Genomic DNA, 21,937 nt, shown 5'->3' with positions numbered 1-21,937 from the left:
GTTTTTCTCGCAAACGACACCCAATTTGCGAGGGATTACTTTCCTCGCGGATGTAACACACATTGCGAGGGATTTGGTACTCGCAACTGTGAAGCAATTTGCGACGCATTTGTCTCTAGCAAATATGTTGCAACATTGCCATAGTACATCCCTCGCAAATTGTTGTGCATAAATTAAAATAAAAAGAACAGAATTAATATTTAATTTAAATCATTATGTTTGATATTTTGTTGTGAATTTAAAATTGAGAAATAAAATTCTAAATAAAATAAAGAACAGAATTGAAAATCGAGAAATAAAATTCTAAATAAAATAAAACATAAATATTACAAAAAGAAGTTGTGTTTTAGTTTTTCCCTTAGAGGGGATATAGTCAGCGAAAAAAGAATTTTTAAAAGGATTGAGAGAGAGAGGTCACGTTTCTGGTCCCAGTTTGGCTACCAGTTGCTCATGTTTCACCGGTGTTGCCATCTGGGTTGGTGCCATCTGGGATAGTGCCCTCTGGGTTGGTGCCTTCTCGGTTGGTCGCTTGTTGGTTGGTCGGGTTCCGGAGGTAGTCAAAGTATGCATCGTAGCTCTGCATTCTTTGTGTCTGGGTTTGGATAAACTCCTCAGCTGCATCAAGTTTCTGAGCCAATATAACCGGATCATTAGCTGGAGACGGAGGTGGTGGACCGCTAATGGTAGAGGACGCTTCAAACTGCAGCGAACCAACCCCAAAAATCCTTCTTCTTCGGAGAAACCTAACAACAAAACAACAAACAAAATTGCAAGTTATCACATAGAAAACAATCGAAGATATCACAAAACAATTGCAAGTTATGACATACAAAAGAATCACAAGTTATAACATACAAAGCCATCAAAGATATCACATACACAAGAATCACAAATTATCACAAACAAAACAATGGCAACAGTTCAACCATAGAGTATTTAAAACCAACAATTCAAAACAATGATAACAGTTCAACAGTTCAAACAAAACAATCGCAAGATATCACAAAATCATTAGAAATACAATCATTAGTAAACTTAACAACACAGTTCAACCATCAGTTCAACATAGAGTATTTAAAAAACCAACAGAACTACAAATTTGAAACTTACCTCAGTGTAAATTTTGTTTTTGATATGAATGGGCATCCCACCAGAAGCAGAAATCTCTCCATTATCCCTTGTACACAGCTTATATTCCAACTCTTGAATCTTGGACGACACCTCATTGAACACGACTCAGACTTGCCATCAGTAAATGAGCCAACCCGTTTTCGATGAGTGTCTTCTAAGATTCATAGGAAATCCGGAGTTAGCTCACCAGTGATCTCAGACTTGAAAAAAAAAAAACATTGATTAGTTAACAAATAAAAGAGTTCAGAAGGCATAATTATAAGAAAAGAAAAAAAACTTAACGAACTTACATGCTTTCGAGCCCTTGCTTTAAACGACGTTTGGCCTGAACGGTGCTTGTATATTCCGGTGCCATCCGGATCATGATAGCGAGCATTCTGACTATGGTTGCTCTTGATTTCTGATTCTGGACCAAGCCAATACCGAACAAGACCAGTCCATACTTGAGGATCAATCCACCGTGGCTTTGCCTCATCATCTTTAAGCTTCCACTTTAACTTCCACCGTGACACTTGATCACACATCCATTCCTTCCACTTGTCCTCAAACTCTTGCTTCACTCTATCGTTTATGCAACGGTCCCAATTGTATATTTGCTTGAAAAAAAAAGGATTAATCTATATTTAATTAAGGCAAAGAAAACATATTGTAAATAGCAAACAAAGAGATTTGACTTACCGCAAACGTTTCATACCAACGGTCTACCACTGCAGTCGGCGTCTGTGTCCAATTGGCATGGGGCTCTTTGAAATCTCTTTCAAATATGCTTCGAACAGTAGCCGCAACAGAGGAGTCTTGGTCAAACCTTCAAAAGAAACACAACTTTCAGAATCTATACAAATACAACTTTTTAATTATATTATCAAATTAAAAACATAAAACAAACTTACCACAGAGTTCCTGGAGGTCGGCGAGGATCTAGTTTAGTTAAACCAGATCGTCCAGGACTATCGAGTAACTCCTCCAAAGTCAGGTTGTTGAGACGTTGGGACATGACTGTAGAGAAAGAACGCGCGGGTTGAGATGCAGTAATGTCAGGGTTCGGCGCAGTGCCACCATGCAAATGAGATGGTGAAGGCGTATTAGAAGGAGGCGTCACAGGCAGGGGTTGCGAGGTTGCACGGCAGTTATTGTGAGAACTGGGTTTGTGTTGTTAGAACCGGAGGGACTGCGACGATTAGAAGCAGTGGGAGAGGTTAAACCTTGATCCGTCAGGAATCTTGTGTAATCGTTGCCTCCAAACATCTATAACAAAAGAAAATCAATATCAAAATTTGTAATTAATACAAAGTGGTATTATCAGTAACATGCATAGATCAAAATCGAAATCAAAATCAAAATTAAAAATAAATTAGAGTTTATTAACGAAATTATGGTTTATACATAACTAAATCAAAACCAAATAAAAATGAAAATTAAATAAGGGTTTATACAAAACGAAATCAAAACCTAATTAAAAGGAGATTAGGGTTTATACAAAACAAAATCAAAATCAAATACAAAACGAACAAAAAACGAGATTAGGGTTTATAAAAAACAAAATCATAAACGAAATTAAAACAAGATTAGGTTTCTACAAAACGAAATCAAAACCAAATACAAAACGAAATCAAAATTGGATTAGATTAGAGTTTATACCTTTCAGAATGCGATTGAAGAAGAAGATCGGAAGATGAGAGATTAGGGTTTGCGATTGAAGAAGATCGGAAGACGAAGGAAGCAGATCGGAAGAGGAAGAAGACTAGGGTTTGATCGGAGGAAGAACCAGATCGGAAGAGTAAGAAGATAGTTTGATCGGAGGAGGAAGAACCAGATCGGAAGAGGAAGAAGATGGTTTGATCGGAGGAGGAAGAACCATATCGGAAGAGGAAGAAGATGGTTTGATCGGAGGAGGAAGAAGAAGATTATGTTTTGTCGACGACTGATTTGAGCTTCGCTCAAACTTGATTGAGTTTGTATATATAAACTTTTTGGAAACTCGCAAATCTCTTGCAAAATTTGCGTGGGAATACCTATGCGCCCTCAGAACTCTGTCGCATTTACCTATCTTTTGTTTTCCCTGCACATTCAGAAGCGTAACGATGAAATTATTGAAAAAGTTTTTCTCGATGTGCATCACGTCAAGGTTGTGCCGCAATAGAAGATCTTTCCAATATGGAAGCTCCCAAAAAATACTCTGCTTGTGCCAATTGTGAGCGCTTCCATATCCATCTGGCATGTTTGCTGGTGTGTGATAGTTACCCCCACGTTTACATATATCTTGAGTGCCATAGTAATCAATCTGCTCAAACAAATCATTTCGAGAGACATAAGTTGGTGGAGGAACACGCACAAATTTGTTCTTTCTAAACAACTTCTTGTTCTTCCGGTACGGCTGATGCAAGGGAAAAAATCGACGATGACAATCAAACCAACAAGGTTTTTGCCGATACTTTAACTGAAATGCATCGGTAAGATCCATACAATAAGGACATGATAATCTTTTGTGTGCTGTCCACCCATATAACATTTCGTACGCAGGGAAGTCACTAATCGTCCACATTAGCACTGCCCACATATTGAAATTATGTTTTCACGACGAATCAAACGTCTGAACACCTTCATACCACAATTGCTTCAGCTCATGAATCAGAGGTTGCAAGAAGATATCTAAAGCTCACTTCGGATGTTTTGGACCTGGTACCAAAATACTCAAGAACAGAAATTCGCTTTGCATACACATATCTGGAGGAAGATTGTATGGCGTCAATATAACAGGCCATAAAGAATACTGCCTCCTTGACATACCAAATGGACTAAAACCATCTGTACACAACCCAAGATAAACATTCCTACACTCTTGAGCAAAGTCAGGATATACCAATTGAAAACGTTTCCACGCCTTTGCATCAGATGGGTGTGTAATTTCTCCTTCTTGAGTAGAATGTTTTGCATGCCATCTCATTGTCGCTGCATTACGTTTTGATTGGTATAGACGTTTCAATCTATCAGCAACAGGCAAGTACCACATACGTTTATATGGCACTCGCGTGCTTCCTTGAGTAGGTTGATATCTCGGCTTCCCGCAAAACCGACATTCCTGTAACTTAGCATCATCTTCCCAAAAAATCATGCAATAGTCAACACACATCAATGATTTCAGATGGTAATCCAAGACTTGGAACCAACTTCTGTATTTCATAATAGTTCTCAGTCGAGACATTATCAGCTGGCAAATACTTTTTAATGAGTTCAGCCCAAGAATCCATGCAATTCTCACTTACGTTATTATCAGCTTTAATTGTCATCATCCTAGATGCCAATGATAACTTAGAATGCCCTTCTCTATATCCATCGTAGATAGGTTGATTTGCAGCATCTAACAGCATAAAAACTTTGTGCATCTACGTTGGGTTCTTCTGTATTATTCTCAGGAAATGCAGCAGTAGTTTCATGAAATGCATCATTAACCATTGCATGAAATCTATTTTCCTCATTATACCCATAAAAACCAAATTGATCAGATTCTTGATGCCCATAATTACTAGGTTGATCAACAGCATAATTCATACTACTACTTCCAACATTATTGCTACAACCCTCTCCATGAAGAAATCATACATAGTAATTTGGCATAAATCCTCTATTATAAAGATGCTTCTTCACTATATTAAATTCCAAATAATTATCGTTGAAGCACTTAGGACATGACCAAATTATGGTACAGTTTTGACGAGCAAATTCTTGGTTTGTCGCCTGGTACATGATAGCGCGCAACCCATCACAAAACTCTTTCGTCACATCACCGGTCTCCGGATCTCTGTGATTGTACATCCACTGTCACAATGTGTATATCTCATGCTGCCCGCCTCCAAACATTATTATGGAATTTAAAAGTTTTTAGGCCTTTCTTTTTGTAGCCTTTTGTTCTTTCACAAGATTGTTTTTGGTAGTGATTTTGTTGCAAGTGTTTTGTGTTGCAAGTGTTTTGTGTTGTGGTTTCCATGGATCATGAAGTTGCTATTTATAGGCGTACTAAAAATAATTGCTATGGATTTGCGAGTGAATTTTGCAAGGGATTTACGAGGGACATTTTAATATTTTATTTTCTTGCAAGGGATTTGTGAGGTTGTTACTGTTTTGCCAACAAAACAGTTACACTCGGGGAAAACGTGGCTGCCGACATCTTCGTCCCTTGCAACTCCCTCATAAATTTGCTACGGATTTGGTCATCGGTAATCCGTTGCGACGGATTTGCGAGTTTTTTGCGAGGAAGTTCCGTGGAGTCACAAATCTGTATTAAATCCATCGCAAATTTGCGAGGGATTTTGCCGTCGCAAATTTTGCGAGGGAATTGCAAGTACCCTCGTCTTCCTAGCAAAGTTCTCGTAAATTCGTCGCAAATTTGCGAGGGTTTTCTGCCATCGCAGATTTCCTTCGCAAATCGATTGTTTTCTTGTAGTGAACTTATCAGAATTCTAACAACCTTTTTGATACTAAGTTTTTTTTTCAACTATAGTTTTTGTCTCAACTTATACAGGTTTTCAAGCTTTATTTTAACCAAAAAAAAATAAATGAAAATACATAGCTATAGTTTAGGCATATAATGTAAAAACAAAGGGGAAATCAAAACATTATTTGAAACTAAACTTCTACCCAGAAATGGCAAAAAAAAAAAGGTTCACTAGTTCAAATTCATATTATTTTGTTAGTGCTAAATTTGTTTTTTGTTTTTATAAAATTATATGAACTTTAATCTAAAGATTTTTTTAAAACCTCCCAAGGATAACTTCTATCTTTAAAGAAAAAAAATACTTCTAGTGCTAGATTTCAAACAATCATCCTAATGGTTGTATAATATGTTCTTGACTAGATTAAAGCCAGATTAATCCGTATTTAATTCATCATTTATTATTGCTGATCAGTATGCACTATGCAAACTAAAAATCTCCATACTAGTATGCATTTGATAATAACAATGGGGTATTGAACTTATGTTTTAGAGGATTTGGTGGGATTTAAATATTTTAGAATTTTGCAAAATTTGAGTAAGATTTTAGAAAATTTGAGTAATTTGTTAAAAAAATTATATTAAGAAAATGAAAATGAAATGACAATTTGTGAGATTTTGAAAGAATTTGTGAGTGATTTTAGAATGTTTCAAAACACACCATCGTCTTTGTTTTTAACATTATTGATCATTTGCGGAGATAGAGTGATATCTTCCGGTAGACACTGCTGATTGAGACGAGGTCGGCCTCATTAGAACGATAAGCCTTGGGGCTTCAAATTTATATGCATACCAGCTCTGGGTTCCTTCTAGATTGGTGTAAAACTGCTCTCCAAGTCGTGACGGCGAGCTGATAGCTAGGGGTTTCGAACAGGATGTGTCTGTTCCGGAGATAGGGGATATCCTTCGGTAGATACGTCGGTTTGAGTTAAGGTCGGCCTTTCTGGAAAGATGACTTCAAGGGCTAACCGTGGATAGGTTATGCGTAATCTGATTCATAGTATTTTGTCCGTAAATCGATTTCGAAACTGACTGATGCGATAAAGACGGATCTGTGTTTCAACAGATTGAGTATGTTGCAGAGAGACGACGATATCTCTCGGTTGATAGGTCCGATCAACATGAAAATGGGTTCTATAGAAACCTGATTCTCGGGGCGATCTATGAGTAGGTTATTCAAAACCTGGTTCGTCGTACTCAGCTGGGAAATCGATCCCGAGGCGGGCTGGTCGAAAACAGACGGATCTGTCTTTGAAGGATAGAGTATTTTGCATAGAAACTGCGATATCTCTCAGAAGGGAGCTCGGATTGAAACGAAATTGGGTTCTACGGAAAGCTGGTTTCCGGGAAATCCATATATGGGTTATTCTTCTTCCAGTTCGTCGAGAGCTGCCAGGAATTCGCCTTGCAAAGAGGCGGTTCGGATGGTTGAATTTGATCTTCTGGTTTGTCTTAGCTTTGGTAATAGAGAGAAAAAACGTAGAACTCTTGGTGATGACCAGTTGCAGGATCGTTACTTAGGCCAATTTAGGTGATGACCAGTTGGAGGATCGTTACTTGGACTAACCTGTGCTATAGCGAGTTGCAAGAACAAAGCTTTTAAGAATTTTGGAAATCCTTCAAAATTCCATCTTAAAGGGTGTGATTTTATAAGTCACATTTTTCAACTAAAAAACAAAAAAAAAAAGTCTCTTAAAATCATTCAAAGTAGCTCTTTTAAAAAAAGTTGTGATATTTTGAATAACAGTAGATTTTAAGTAAGTTTTACAAATTATGGATTGAATAACAAGAAATTAAGATTTAAATGATTTTACATAAATGTCAAGTTCAATAACATAGGATTTCAAAAGGTTTTTAAAAATTACCAATTGAATAACAAGTGATTTTGAAAATACCTTAAAATCTTCTAAAATATAAGTTGAATACCCTCCTCTAAAACTCTATGGCTTTGAATGGTTGCATAGTATGCTCCAGACCGGACTAAAATTGGATTAGTGCGCACTTAATTTACCATTCACCACTGCATACCGGTATGCAACAATGCATACTAAAAATCTCCATACTAGTACGCATTTCAACATATAACTCCATACCATTGTAAATTCATTGTTAGTCTGCATTTTTCATTTCACTCTTCGAGAGCTCCATACCATTATAAACTCCATACCATTATAAACTCCATACTAATTTACTCCATACTACAGTCTAATATATTGCATACCAAAATATTAGTATGCATAGTTCGATCTACATCATACTGTACAACCATTGAAAGCATATATCATCAAAATTTTATTGTTAGTCCGCTTTTTTCATTCTACTTTCCAAAAATTATGTACTAATAGTAACAATGTTGTAGTGTCTACTCCATACTATAGTTCGACACTTTGTTTACCAACCGCAACATATAATCAACCATTAAAAAAATTATTGGTTTTGCTAAAGAGATCCTTTTAATTTTCCAATCAAAAAGTAAGCAATAAAGTGAAAAAGAAACGTGTGACACACTAAATAAGTTTTAATCAAATTGTAAAGTCCCAAAGTTGGTAAACTGGTAAGATGCACTTAAATAAATAAAATAAAACAACTTATATTTTTGTGTGGGCCGAATTGAGAAACCAAAATAATAAGATTAAAACCTCATCTCTCAGTCACAACACCCACTCACTTCTTCCAAACGTCAAAACCAAAAAAAAAAGAAAAACACAGCAGCCAAAGCCAGCCATGGCTGCCAACACCATCCTCGCATTCTCATCTCCTTCTCGTCTTCTCATTCCTCACTCATCCAACGCTTCTTCAAGTCTTCTTCGTTCCTCTTTCCGCGGTGCCTCTCTTAATAACAACCTTCACCGTCTTCCCCAATCCGTTTCCTTCTCCTCCAGAGCTCCTTCGAAAGCGTTGACAGTTGTTTCCGCTGCGAAGAAGGCTGTTGCTGTGCTTAAGGGTACCTCCGATGTCGAAGGAGTTGTTACTCTTACCCAAGATGACTCAGGTCCCCCTCCTCTCTGATTCCTATTTAGTCTCTCTCAATTGCTCAAAGTTTTTATTTTTCTCATCGGATTTCTAATTTGATTGAGGTTATAGACATGATTAGGTCATTCTCAGTGCTTAATCTTCTCAAAGTTTCATACTTTTCTCACATCTGATTCTGCCCTGTTTTGTTTGGTTCTCACTACTCTGTATATAACAAAAAGGGATTAGCTTTAGCGTCTTTACATTTAAAAAAGGCAGCTCCTTTTTGCATTTAACTGTGATAACTTGGTGATACAATGGTTCTGTGAAGTTTATACAAAGTAATCTAATAGCTGTGATAAGATTGGTTTTGTTGCTAGTTTTGGACTATGTAGATTGTGTAAGTGAATGGTTGTTAAATGGGGCATGCAGGTCCTACAACTGTGAATGTTCGTATCACTGGTCTCACTCCAGGGCCTCATGGATTTCACCTCGTAAGTGTGTCCCTCCTCAGATGAATGAATCATGCTTTCTTATTCTATAGCTATATATAGTGATGTAGTTAAGTCTTCTGTTTGATTTTATAGCATGAGTTTGGTGATACAACAAATGGTTGCATCTCAACAGGTTCTTACCAATTCTAATTACCATTGCCAGATTCATTTGATACCAATATCAGGATTTTTGTTGTAAATCGATTTATATATCAATGTGTTATATTCTCGTAGGACCACATTTCAACCCTAATAACATGACACACGGAGCTCCTGAAGACGAGTGCCGTCATGCGGGTGACCTGGGAAACATAATTGCCAATGCCGATGGTATTTACATCCTCGATTCGAAACTCCCATGTGTTATGGCTGCCATCTTTGATGATTTTAAAACTTGTTTGAACTAAGTAGTTTACTTGTAACAACAGGCGTGGCAGAAACAACAATCGTGGACAATCAGGTTGGTGTTATCTTCCTTTTTAAGTATTCTGCCTCTCGTATATTGTCTTATAAGGAGCTTTTGTTCACTGCTAAAATCATTTGTGCAGATTCCTCTGGCTGGTCCTAATTGTGTTGTTGGAAGAGCCTTTGTGGTTCACGAGCTTAAAGATGACCTTGGAAAGGGTAAACCATTATACTTCTGATTCTCGTTACATCAATTTGACACTGCTGGCGCATTTCTTGTGGCCGATGAACAATTTGCTGCTCTTTGAGTTTAGTAAAAGGGTGTCACTTTCTAAGTTTATAATATTCTGTAAAGCCAAGTTGTGATCTGATTACATCTCTTTGTTAATATGACGTATATAGGTGGACATGAGCTTAGTCTGACCACAGGAAACGCAGGCGGTAGATTGGCATGCGGTATGGTTAAACTTCCGATCCATTTATATTAGGCTGTGATTGTTTCAAACGCCAACAACTGTGGTTTCATTTGAAGAAAACACACTTAATTATAACATATTAAACGCAAATTTGGTCTCTTTGTATCGGTATCCTCATGAGTTATGCTGGTTCTTTCGCAGGTGTGATTGGCTTGACGCCGCTCTAAGTGTGAGCTAAGTAACTACTCTTATGTCTACTGTTCTATAAGATGTCAGAATCTTAGCAAATAATGTTTGGCTGAATAAAAACTTTTGATGTTTATGTTCACTGCATCAGATCTCTTTTTCGGATTTGTAATAGTGATGTGTTACTTTTGAAAATCTGCGTTTGATCGGTTTTAGTATATTGTTTTGGTGGTTTGATTTAGAATCCTTTTTTATTCAGTTCAACACTTTCGAAATGATCCATGCGTATTGATTGTTTGTATTTACATAAAGTGACTTTAACATTAGTTTTAAAGAAGCTGATGATAAGCATAATTTTTTAACAACTTGTTATTGTAACAAACTGAACTGAAACACGTGAAGAAAGTGACTAAACAAAGATAGGTGTGAAGTGTATCATCTTAAGCTAAAAGGATTTGACTATGTGAGTGATGTAAATTGGTGAACAGTGCAATAAGAAAAGTCTTTAAAATGGTAAAGAGTTGTTTGAACTTGAGAACATGTGAGTTGTTAAGTGTTGACTATTAAAATTAAATGATAAAGTTGTTAGATAATATTAAAATTCTAGTATTTATTTATTGCGTTCGTAATTGTGATTTTTAGAGTTTATAGTCAAATGGTTAACCTCTAATTCGGTTATGCACATGTGACTCCTTTGGACTCAGAATTGTTTGGTTATGTGATTTCATCACAAAATTGAGGTTTTGTAGTAAAATTTAAATTCTATCACAAAGTTGGGATTATATGTTTTGATCATAGAATATTTTTGACATGCTCAGAAAACATAAAGATAATTCATAATTTAATTATAAAGCAAGAGAAATGTTAATTTGAATGTATAAATACAAACCAAAATTCCACCCAAAAATGGACTAATAAGATGATTCAGTATGGATGGATTGTACCTCTTTAAACTAGTTTTTTTTCCATTACAACTTGTGCCAAAAATAAACTAAATGAATATAAGATCTTTTGATTTTGATCAGTAACATTTCTGAATAATGGAACTGTTAAATATAACTTAAGTTTGCTATGAAAAAAATATGGAAAATTTGTGGAACCATTGATTTTTGCTATTCGACAGCTTTATCAATTTAGAGCCAATGTCCGTATATACTAATTACAAAATTGTTTTATTTTTTGGTTAAAGCTTATAAAAGTGCTTTTTAAAATCATCATAGTTACCTTATTAATTTAACATTGATTAAATATAAGAAGCCTACTCGAACCATTGTGAACCAAAAAGAAAGAATAGCAATTCTATGTTTTATCACATCCCAACGATTATAGGAAAAAAGAAGAAGAAATATATAACATGGCTTTGACTTAATTGAATTTTGTTCAATCTCATAAATGAATTATTAAACTCATTTGAGTTACTCAACATTGAACACTTTCTTCTGCAACCCATATGTATTTGTGCTTCAATCTAAAATTTTATATTTTTTTATATACACAAGAACATAGTTAAAATAAGATAAAGATGTAGTAAGAGCAGGATCAGCTTACCCACTTGGTTGGTCCAATTTGTATGCGTCTTCCGAACCGTCTGTCTGTTACTTCAACTACCTTATTAATAAAATATGAATATGTTCATGTTATGTTTTAATTTTGTTTTCTCAAAATTTTCCAGTCAACTTGTGAATATGATAATTTCATTAATAAAGTCATCTATATAAAAAAAAATGTGACGTTGTTCGACTTACTAATAACAATTATTGAATTATGCAATTTCTATCTATAAGTTGAAGTCCTTACCCAATTGGCATGGTATATATAGCTATCATCCCATGATTGTTTTTTTCCTGACACAATGACGTGACTTCTATTTATGGGTTTCAAGAATTTCAGATGATCAGATCTGTTGGTCTGAAATTTTCTAAATGGAACACTTAGAAAATCTTGCAGTTTTCCGTTACACAATCATTGATGAGTTCATTAGATTTTCAAAACACAAATCAAGTTAATCACCGTAGAGATTACTATCTCAGTTACTCAGTATATCTATTACTATACCGTTTTATGAACAAAATACTATATGAAGAACCGAATATTCAACCAAATTCCAAGTCTTGGTTGGCAATGTCCAATTTTATCACTAAACTGTGTATCATAAAATCAGAACCAAACCACAAAGCCCTTAAACACAAAGTGGTTACAACCGGCTTAAATGGTTAGGTTAACCAAGACAAACTTTAAGTAGGAGAAATATAGTTCTAGCTAATTTTGACAGCTACATAACATGAGTTATACACATGCATATAATGTATATTTCATATGTACACACACACACACAATCATATGTATTTTATACTAACACTCAAGACTCACCAAGTAGACGTTGAGCCATAATTTTTTTGCTTGGATTTTAGTTGCATTACATTATCCGATATGATCTAGATGCTTATCCCTTGTAGTAGTGTTAGATTAACTATTCGAAGATATAACTCACTAAGATACTTTTTAACTGGTATGAGCAATCTATTCCAACTCTAGATAAAACTAGAAGATATGTCTATTGAATCTTGTTATTCTGTACTTTTTTGCTCAACACAATTTATAGTTTGCAAAAACTTATACAGATTATTATAGATTAAAGAATATATAGATGAATAATGGGCAATAGCACGAATAAAGTCGAAAGACATAAATGAAACAGCTAGTTAGGAAGAGAAAGGAAGTGTGTGGTGAAGTGGAGTGAGTAAGAAGTAAGAGAGTGAGGTGTAGTTGTAGTGTTGAAGTGTGGTGAGGTGTTGTGTTGTGTCTATCCACTCCTTTTTGGACAAAAACTTCTTTTATATATTATGTCTTAAAGCCCCACCACCACTCTCTCTTCTCTACTATTTGGTATGCCACCCATTTTCTCACCTTATATTTATATATATATTTTTTATATTTAAAGAACTTGCCTTCTTTTTCACATACATACATGTATATGTTTTGTTATGTGTCGATATTTTTTAGTCACGTTTAAAAAGTAGAAGTTGAAATAATTTTTTGAACTTTTAGTTGTTATAAGTAAAAATTAAAAACCGCACTAACCAAAGTGTAAGTATGAAGAATCACTAAGTTGTGTGTAGCCTAATTCGGATGCTTTTGAAAATGAACAAATTGATTTAACTATAGTTCAAATATGGTAATCTCTCTAAAGTTCACCATATTTAGATATGCAATTAATTGAGTTACACCGGATCTTAATATCTATATTAACATTTTTAAAGTATATTTTGTATTATGCCCTTTTACTTTTGTTTATTTAAAAAGTTATTTACAACATTAATCCCTAAAAAATTTCCAAAACTAACATTATTACAGATTTTGTTTCTTAAATATTTTACATTTCATTCCAACTAAGTAAATAACAGTAATCAATATGGAAATAGAAACTATCATATATTTAACCACACATTTTGTTGTGTTTTGAAGATATTCTATATCTGAATCATTCGCAAACAAAGAAAACAACAATTTGATTCCCATTTTGTTTTCCAAAACCTGTGAGATTTGATTATTAACGTAAGAAAAACTTCGATTGACATTTATTTAAATATTATAATTAACATATATAAACTAAATAAAAATAAATAAATTATTACGAATATATAAAATTAAAAAGTTTAAAATACTATATAATGTGGTTATATAGTAGATGAGTTATAAAAATGACATGTTTGAATTAATAAAATATTATTAAATTTGTGTTAACACGGGTTAAATCCTCATTTAATTATTTATCAACACTACTAATATTAGAATATTTAACAGAAAATCAAGTTAATTTAACTAAGATTGTGTAAAATAATTGAATCATTAGGAAAATTGACTTAATCACAGCATATAAATTACTTATGTATTTAGATCCCTTATTTTTTTGTTATAATAACTAAAAATCAAAATAGAATCTCAAACACTAAACAAAACAAACTAAATATAACAAACAAATGGTCATGAAGTGTATTGCGGGTTCAAAAATAATATAAATATTTATCCGCACAACAACCAGAAAATTTAGTTATTTTTTTACTTACAAAACATCAAATATTTAACAAATAGATACAATATAAATATAAATTATAATAAAAAATTATATGCTTGCGGTGTACCGCGGGTTAAAATCTAGTTCTTTTATTAAAACCTAAAACATCTTAACAAAAAGTGAAAGCTTTATGCTTTTGACAAATCAAGCAATGATATTTTAGGTGACTTTATATCTTTCTAAAAAAATATTTATCATTAGGTTAATTAATATATGATTTAATATTGAGAATGTAAAAGATATATTAGTATATGGGAGTTGTAGAGGAAAACAACAACCTGCAAGTGAAGTAAAGCAAGCGAAAGAGTGGGTTGGATCCGGTTTTGTAGAAACAAAATCTTCTGGTCAATCCTAACTTGGAAGCTATGTCACATGTAATGCCAGAGACTCATACCCACCAATTATAATTAGATAAAACAATTTTAAAATAACAAAAAGAGGAGTTGGCATGTAGAAATAACGTTCAAATTAACCGATGTACATATGTGTTTAAACGTATATTGTCATTTTAATCTGAAAATTACTTAATTCTTCATTTAAAACTTTTTGCAGTGTTATATATTTCGTATAAATTTCTACCGTATAGAACATATAATTAGTCGCTTAATTTCGTTTAAACAGTCTAAATAACGCTTCCTTGTGGCCAAAAAGCAGTATTAAGCCTATAAATTAGTTTTTAGGTAGTATTAAGCATTTAAAATGCTATTTTTCTCGAAAAATACCATTTAATCAAGATATAGTATTTAAAACAATGGTTGGAATGAGTTGTGTAATTGGTGGTACAACTAAAGATGCGGCGGCGGTGCATCTTAACCCTTACGTGCCTCACACTTCCTTCTCCTTTGTCTTCTTACGCTAAGTATTTCTTTCTCTCTCTCTTTGCTAACTTACATTTTCTTGTACTAACTTCTACATCGAACCTGTTTACGTCATATTTATGTGTTTATTTGCTTTTTATTCTCATATTTTAAATATAATGGTGAGTTCAAACATCTACGTGTCATTTACAAATGTTATAAATGAAAATTTGTATTAATAATTCTTAAGTTGCACCATAAACATATATGTATTTCAAACATATATGTACTAATAATTTTTTTTGTAGCTTTTTAAAAGAAAACTTTACTTTATTATTAGATGATATAATATAGTAAGGTTTCTTTCAACTCTTACTCTAAGAATTTGATCCCAACATAATTATATATTAAAATTATTTTAAAATCAAATACACATGAAATTATTTATTTTCTTTTATAAGTATTTAAAATGATTGCATAAATCATCAAAAAATGAACAATGTAAAGATAATTTACATTTTTGGAAAAAATATTCAAATTTAAAGTTAGGAATTTTCTAAAAATGGATGATCCGAACAATGAAACTATTGTTATCGGTGTTTTGTTGTTTGTTGGAGATTGAATCGATGATAGAATAGAAAGTAAATGTTTTAGTTTTCACAATACAATATGAAAGAGGATCGTGTATGGTAATATGTTGTTTTTAGAAAACTATTTTATACAATGTTTGAGCCTTTAAGAGAGAGAAGAGATTCAAATCAAATATTAATGATCATAAATTTGCAAGTGTTTCAAAATAATAAGTTAAAAATGTGAAGTTATATAAACAAAAATGAAAACTGAGGAAAATAGTGGGTATATATAAGGCAATACATAAATTGATGGTATTCTTTAAAATCAAACCTAAGTAATCATGGTCATACACCATAGAACCTAAAACAAAATACTGATCAACCCAAATAAAAAGTAAAAACAAATTGAAAACCAAATAAAAATAGAAAATGGTTTCATACTTTTAAAGTAAAAACTGAAACCAAATTAATTTATGATAGACTTATTTAAAAATATTCATGATTTTATAATATATATAAGATAATTGTTGTATGTTTGCTTTTTGAAATTTTTTGAACATTGTTACAAAAATATATTCCTTCCATTTTTTTTTTTTAGCATCTAATATATTTCATAATGAAATCATACATCATAGAACCTAAAAAAAAAAAAATACTGATCAACCCAACTAAAAAATATAAACAAATTGATACCAAATAAAAATAGGAAATGGTTTCATACTTTTAAAGTAGAAATTGTTGGGGCTGATAAAATATACCGAGTCTTTTAAAGTAGAAATTGTTAGATTCAAACATAGAAATTAAACCTAAGAATTCAAATTTATAAATTTAATTTAATGTTGATATAGTTTCAAGATGAAACCAATGACAACTGATAAAAGGTAGATGGTTTGTTGTTAATTGGGTCCAAATTATAGTTATTTAGGTGAAATATAGCAAACCAAGTGACATCTTCTTACCAAAAATTAAAAAAAAATCTTCTCATATTATATAAGAGTATATAAGATACAATTACGAATTACAAATAACTTCACACAGCAAGCAAGAAGCAGGAATCACATATCAAATTTCCTTTAGGACTTTCTATCTATGGTGGTGGCTCCCAACTTATGTTGCTTCTTACGAAAACAATATTTACCTTTTTGGTTAATGTTTATTACAACAAAAAAAATATAAAATTTTCTTTTGATAAACGTAAAAGAATACTAATTTAGTAATTTTCAGGCTCTACGTTTGTTTTCTATATGAAAGCATCGTGAATTGGTCAAGCTACCACCATAAGCTTGGCCACAAGCTTGGCTTAAGATCTTTGAACTCATGTGTCACTTGGTGTTGTCTTTGTTTTGTTTTTCTCCTTTTTCTTTGCCAGCACTCCTTGTGGTTATACAGAAAAAAGAAAAAAAGAAGGTTGTAGAGATCTATAACTAAATTTAATTGTAAAATTATTTATAACATTTCAGAAAATAAACTACTTAAAATGGTGGATGACAAATTTATTTTTAAAAAAGTTAAAAATAAAAATAAAAATAAATAGGATAATAATTTATGTTTAGGAAAATATGACGCGGTGAGTAAAAAATTAGTAGCTTTTAGCCACACACATCTGTTGGTGTCGTTGCTTTACGCAACATCATGCATCTCGTCTTCTATTGTTTACTTATTTTTTATATACTTTTTTTCTTCTTCTTATTTATGATTAGCAACCAAATCATTTCAATTATTTCCTCATTATGCATATCGGAACGCATATAAGTATAAATCTGTATATACAATTGTGTATCGTCGTGACTGTAAAATTGAAACTGATATCATTAGTTTTGTAGGACCACTAAATATATATTGATTTGTATATGAAATATCCATGTGTGAGTGTATCTATTAAAAATGTTCTGTAAAGGATGTGAGGGCCACTTTAAGTACAAGACAATAAGGTTTGGAATAGCCCAACGTGATTAAGAGTAACTTCCTCCAATCATTTCATCGTGTTATAGAATTATTGCGCCTAATCAAATTTTATTAATAAAAAGACCTAGGTCTCTCTTTTATATATATATAGCTTAACGGTAGCATTTATTTGGTACTATCAAGATTAAAATTTAATATTTGCGGCTATAGAAAGAGTAAATATCAATGAAAGATCGTAATCATTTAATTGGTATAAGTTGGTATATTCCAGTGGCAAGTGGTAACACTTTAGTTGCATACACACACATCAATACAAAAAACAAACATGAGTATGTATAGTCCATAGTGGCATACTTATTATATAGAAGGCAGCGATCCCTTTGTAAAGTCAAAATGTTGCATGAAATTAGCAAAATATTCCGGTGAAGGAAAGAAGTGATGGGGTTTTGTGTATGTAACATACTTGTATCCCACACATAACCTTTCCTTAGCCCAAACATTATGTTATTTATATTCACTTGAGATATAATCTTTTATCTATATTCCTATCTAAAAGATTCAGGCTAAATAAATATGTCTTATTTGCAACAAGAATATATCTCAGTCATGATTGGAGAAAATATTATTTAATATCCATCCCTTTGATATAAGTTTCATTTTGATAGTTTTTCAAGTGAACTAATTTTTATTATTATTCCCTTCTAAATAAATTGAATTTTGCATTTAGTTTTTATATATAGTTTGTATGAATTTGTATAAGGACAACTGTGTTTTTCCTAGTCAAAATCTATATTAAATCTGAAAACATTATTATTGTGAAAAATTATAATACTACCAAATTGTTGTGGAATGGTGCAAGTGATATGTACATCATAAAACTATTTAGGAGATGTTAAAATAATTTCGTGTATTTATCTTCTTTTACTTTGAGAAGGATTTTGTGGGGTTGTTTAGCCACTATGTCTTGTACCTTATGCATATATATGGGTTCAAGCCTCAATTTCCCATTGTGAGACTTTAGAAAGTATGATGACAAAAATGTCTAGTTTTGCTGGAATATATTATTTTAACCTAGCTAGTGTGTTGTCTAGGTAATTTAAACAATTATTTTGTGGTACCTAAAAATGATAATTTTTCTGTCTTTCATCAATAAGATATTTTTCTAGAATGCAAACTTCTTAATAATAAAGAACTAGTTTCACAAACTCTAAAGAATAAAATGCTAACTGTTTACAGGTAAATCGCAAATATATTATACTCCGTAATTGTATTATATCGTAGAGACAAACCACTATTGTAAAATAAAAAAATAGTGCTGCGACACTATCTTTTGTAAACTTATTAAACTTACTAATTCAAAAATGTGTAGAGTATTTAAATTTTAATGTTCTGTAATTTTTATAGACTAACAATCTGGAGTATTAATTTTGAAATTCTCTCTATGTAGACTACTTATTCTAAAATCTATAGATCATTATTATTTTTTTATGTGTTATATATGGAATTTATTTGACCTGCATGTGGTTAGTTGTCACTTACCCATACCATACACAAAAGGATGTAATCCCAACTAGACACAAAAACAATGAAAAAACTGTTCTAAGTTTTAATTTTATTTTATTAATGTGGTCTCTAATTAAGTTGTTCATCTCAATAAGCCCATTTTACTGGCAACTGTTTCAAGTCTTAAGATAAGTAGATAACCAATTGATCACTAGCTTTCAACCCTCTCTACATCTAAACAAATGTTAATTAAGTTGTTAATATAAAAAAAAAAAGAGAAAAAATAATTAAAAGTCGTGGTGTTGTCTCTTCACATTAACAAAGACTATGCTTACAATTGTTTTTAGCCTAACATGCCACCAATGAATGCACCTAATCCTATAAACACCGGCCACTGCATGTCGCCTCCTAATTATGAACCATGTATGTCTGTGAATCATTATTTCCTTTGATAACCTTACAGGAGTATTCTAAAGTCGTCACAACCATTAATAATATGTAATACTTATATACTATATTCTTTTTATTTGCTGTCGTGAACATTTTTATCTTTAGTTCTATCCCATTTTGGTTTACATCGAAAGCGTCGTTCTGATGACGTGGAGCTAAAGTGCGTGAAAGTAAAATCTTTGCTTGTCCATAGAACTGAAATGTTCACACTCTTAAAGAAAATAAAAACAAATAACAAAAACGTGAATTGGTGGCCTAAGTGCCACTCAACACTACTAATGAACCTTTGCCTAATTCAGTGGTTAACTCTTCACGGGTTTCACTTTCCCTTTTATTTCTCCTACTTTTGCTTGAATCATTTTTTTTTCACTCGGAATTAATACACTAGACATAATAATAATTCTATGTTAATAATTATGCAAATATGGATGAATGATTCAAGATCTAAGAGTTTGATTAATCAGACCAATGATATTAATATGTTTGTTATTAGAAAGTATGTACTAGAAGAAGCTGTCTAATATAATAATACGATTTAACAAAAAAAAAAAACGTCATGAAGGGTTGACTTCTAGTACATAGATCTAGGTAGAGATCAGATTTCGAAGATATGGATTAAAAGTAGATACAACAGAACAGAAACTAGAAAAGAGGAAAGACATATGAAACTATATTTTTCTTTTCTCATGTTAGTAATATTTTTTTCATCATTCAACAAATTTGTTTGATTTTATGGTTATGGAATTTGGCAGAGAAAACGCAGAAGTGTCAGGTAATGGGTATAGAGTGAACCGTCAAAATGTTATTGGTTAGCTAAAAAACATTATAATATATGTAAAGTGGATCGATGTGTAAAAAATCTTTTGTGGAGTAAACTAAAAAGATTAACAACCACCAAACTTATAACCTCTCTCTTTTTTGTTTTTCCGATAAATATATATATAAGCAGCCCCACCATCGTCTTCTTCACTGCCTCTCTTCTCTCTCTCTCTTCTATCTTGTTAGTTCACTCCACATAATAAACACCAAACATCTCATTCCTTTCATCAATAGTTTCGAGATTTTCTTGAATTGGGTTTGTTTCTTGATTGGTTTCTTGAATTGGGTTGGTCTTCTTTTATTATTACTATTTTTGGATATGATGATGGGTCAAGATGAAGTTGGGAGTGATCAGACGCAAATCATTAAGGGGAAGCGTACGAAGAGACAGAGATCTTCTTCGACGTTTGTGGTAACGACGGCGACAACCGTCACCTCCACAAGTTCATCGGCCGGTGGGAGTGGAGGAAGAGCTGTTTCTGACGAGTACAACTCGGCGGTTTCGTCTCCGGTGACTACTACTGATTGTACTCAAGCAGAGGAAGACATGGCGATTTGTCTCATCATGTTGGCTCGTGGGACAGTTCTTCCATCGCCGGATCTCAAGAACTCGAGAAAAGTTCATCAGAAGATTTCGTCGGAGGATTCGAGTTTCTACGTGTACGAGTGTAAAACATGTAACCGGACTTTCTCATCGTTCCAAGCACTTGGTGGACACAGAGCAAGCCACAAGAAGCCTAGGACGTTGACTGAAGAAAAGGCTAGATCACCCCTGATGCAGCCCAAGTCTAGTGCCTCAGAAGAAGGGCAAAACAGTCCTTTCAAAGGTTCCGGCTCAGCCCTAGCTTCACAGGCAAGTAACATCATCATCAACAAGGCAAACAAAGTACACGAGTGTTCGATCTGTGGTTCGGAATTCACTTCCGGGCAAGCGCTCGGTGGTCACATGAGGCGGCACAGGACAGCCGTACCCGCCGTTAGCCCCGTTGCCGCTACGGCTGAAGTTAGCAGAAACAGTACAGAGGAAGAGATTGAGATCAGTTTGAGCCGTTCGATGGAGCAACAGAGGAAATATCTACCGTTGGATCTTAATTTACCAGCACCAGAAGATGATCTAAGAGAGTCAAAGTTTCAAGGGATAGTGTTCTCAGCCACACCAGCGTTAATAGATTGTCATTACTAGTTGAATTGTTTTTACATAAAACGATGAATATTTGTGAATTCTCTTACTTACTTACTTACTATATTGTTGATCATTGGGATTATTTTTCGAAAAAATTGAATCAAATATTATTATTATGATTTTTTTTTTTTAAAATAGAGGAAAATGAAATGTGCAAGTTATAATGAAAGAGCTAGGAGAGGGAGAGGAATATAGTGGGAGTTAAGTAAAGGGTTGTGTGATAGTTAGATGATCTACTTGTTGAAGTAAGAATAGTTTGAGTAAGCAAGTGGTTAGTGTTCTCTCATCTCATGGTTGCCTTTCATTCACGAAAAGCAAGTGACTTACAAGGCATCTTTTCTTTCCCTCTTTTTAAGGTATTTTTTTTGTTTCTTTTATTTTTTCCTCTTTTAACGAAATTGCAAAATTAAGTAATTTAATCGTTATTTATTTATTTTATTTTTAAAACATGTGAACAAACTATTCGTATTGCTTGTAGACGCCTCCCCCCCCCCCCCCCCCCCCCCCCCACGATTACTTCAGATTATGCGTTCGCAGCCATACGCTATATATCGTGGTGT

The 21,937-nt window shown here is 33.1% G+C and overlaps 2 protein-coding genes across 2 annotated transcripts; both read left to right on the top strand.

Annotated features, from left to right (window-relative positions):
* The first annotated feature begins 8,216 nt into the window (after nucleotides 1-8,216).
* On the top strand, nucleotides 8,217-10,310 carry LOC104750082 (superoxide dismutase [Cu-Zn] 2, chloroplastic). Its single transcript, XM_010471828.3, has 8 exons — nucleotides 8,217-8,612; nucleotides 9,005-9,066; nucleotides 9,160-9,199; nucleotides 9,301-9,396; nucleotides 9,495-9,526; nucleotides 9,615-9,690; nucleotides 9,874-9,927; nucleotides 10,089-10,310. The coding sequence occupies exons 1-8, from the start codon at nucleotides 8,345-8,347 to the stop codon at nucleotides 10,112-10,114; spliced, it is 654 nt and encodes a 217-aa protein (XP_010470130.1). The 5' UTR covers nucleotides 8,217-8,344; the 3' UTR covers nucleotides 10,115-10,310.
* Nucleotides 10,311-20,068: 9,758 nt separating this feature from the next.
* LOC104750081 (zinc finger protein ZAT5) lies at nucleotides 20,069-21,496 on the top strand. The gene has a single exon (XM_087493527.1). It carries the CDS (start codon nucleotides 20,514-20,516, stop codon nucleotides 21,375-21,377), a length of 864 nt encoding a protein of 287 aa, XP_087349653.1. The 5' UTR covers nucleotides 20,069-20,513; the 3' UTR covers nucleotides 21,378-21,496.
* Nucleotides 21,497-21,937: the final 441 nt, after the last annotated feature.

This window comes from Camelina sativa, chromosome 16 (assembly GCF_030686135.1).
Source record: "Camelina sativa cultivar CO46 ecotype springtype chromosome 16, ASM3068613v1".
NCBI classification, from domain to species: domain Eukaryota; kingdom Viridiplantae; phylum Streptophyta; class Magnoliopsida; order Brassicales; family Brassicaceae; genus Camelina; species Camelina sativa.
Note: the sequence above shows the minus strand (reverse complement) of the source record. Positions and strands in the feature narration are given on the sequence as shown.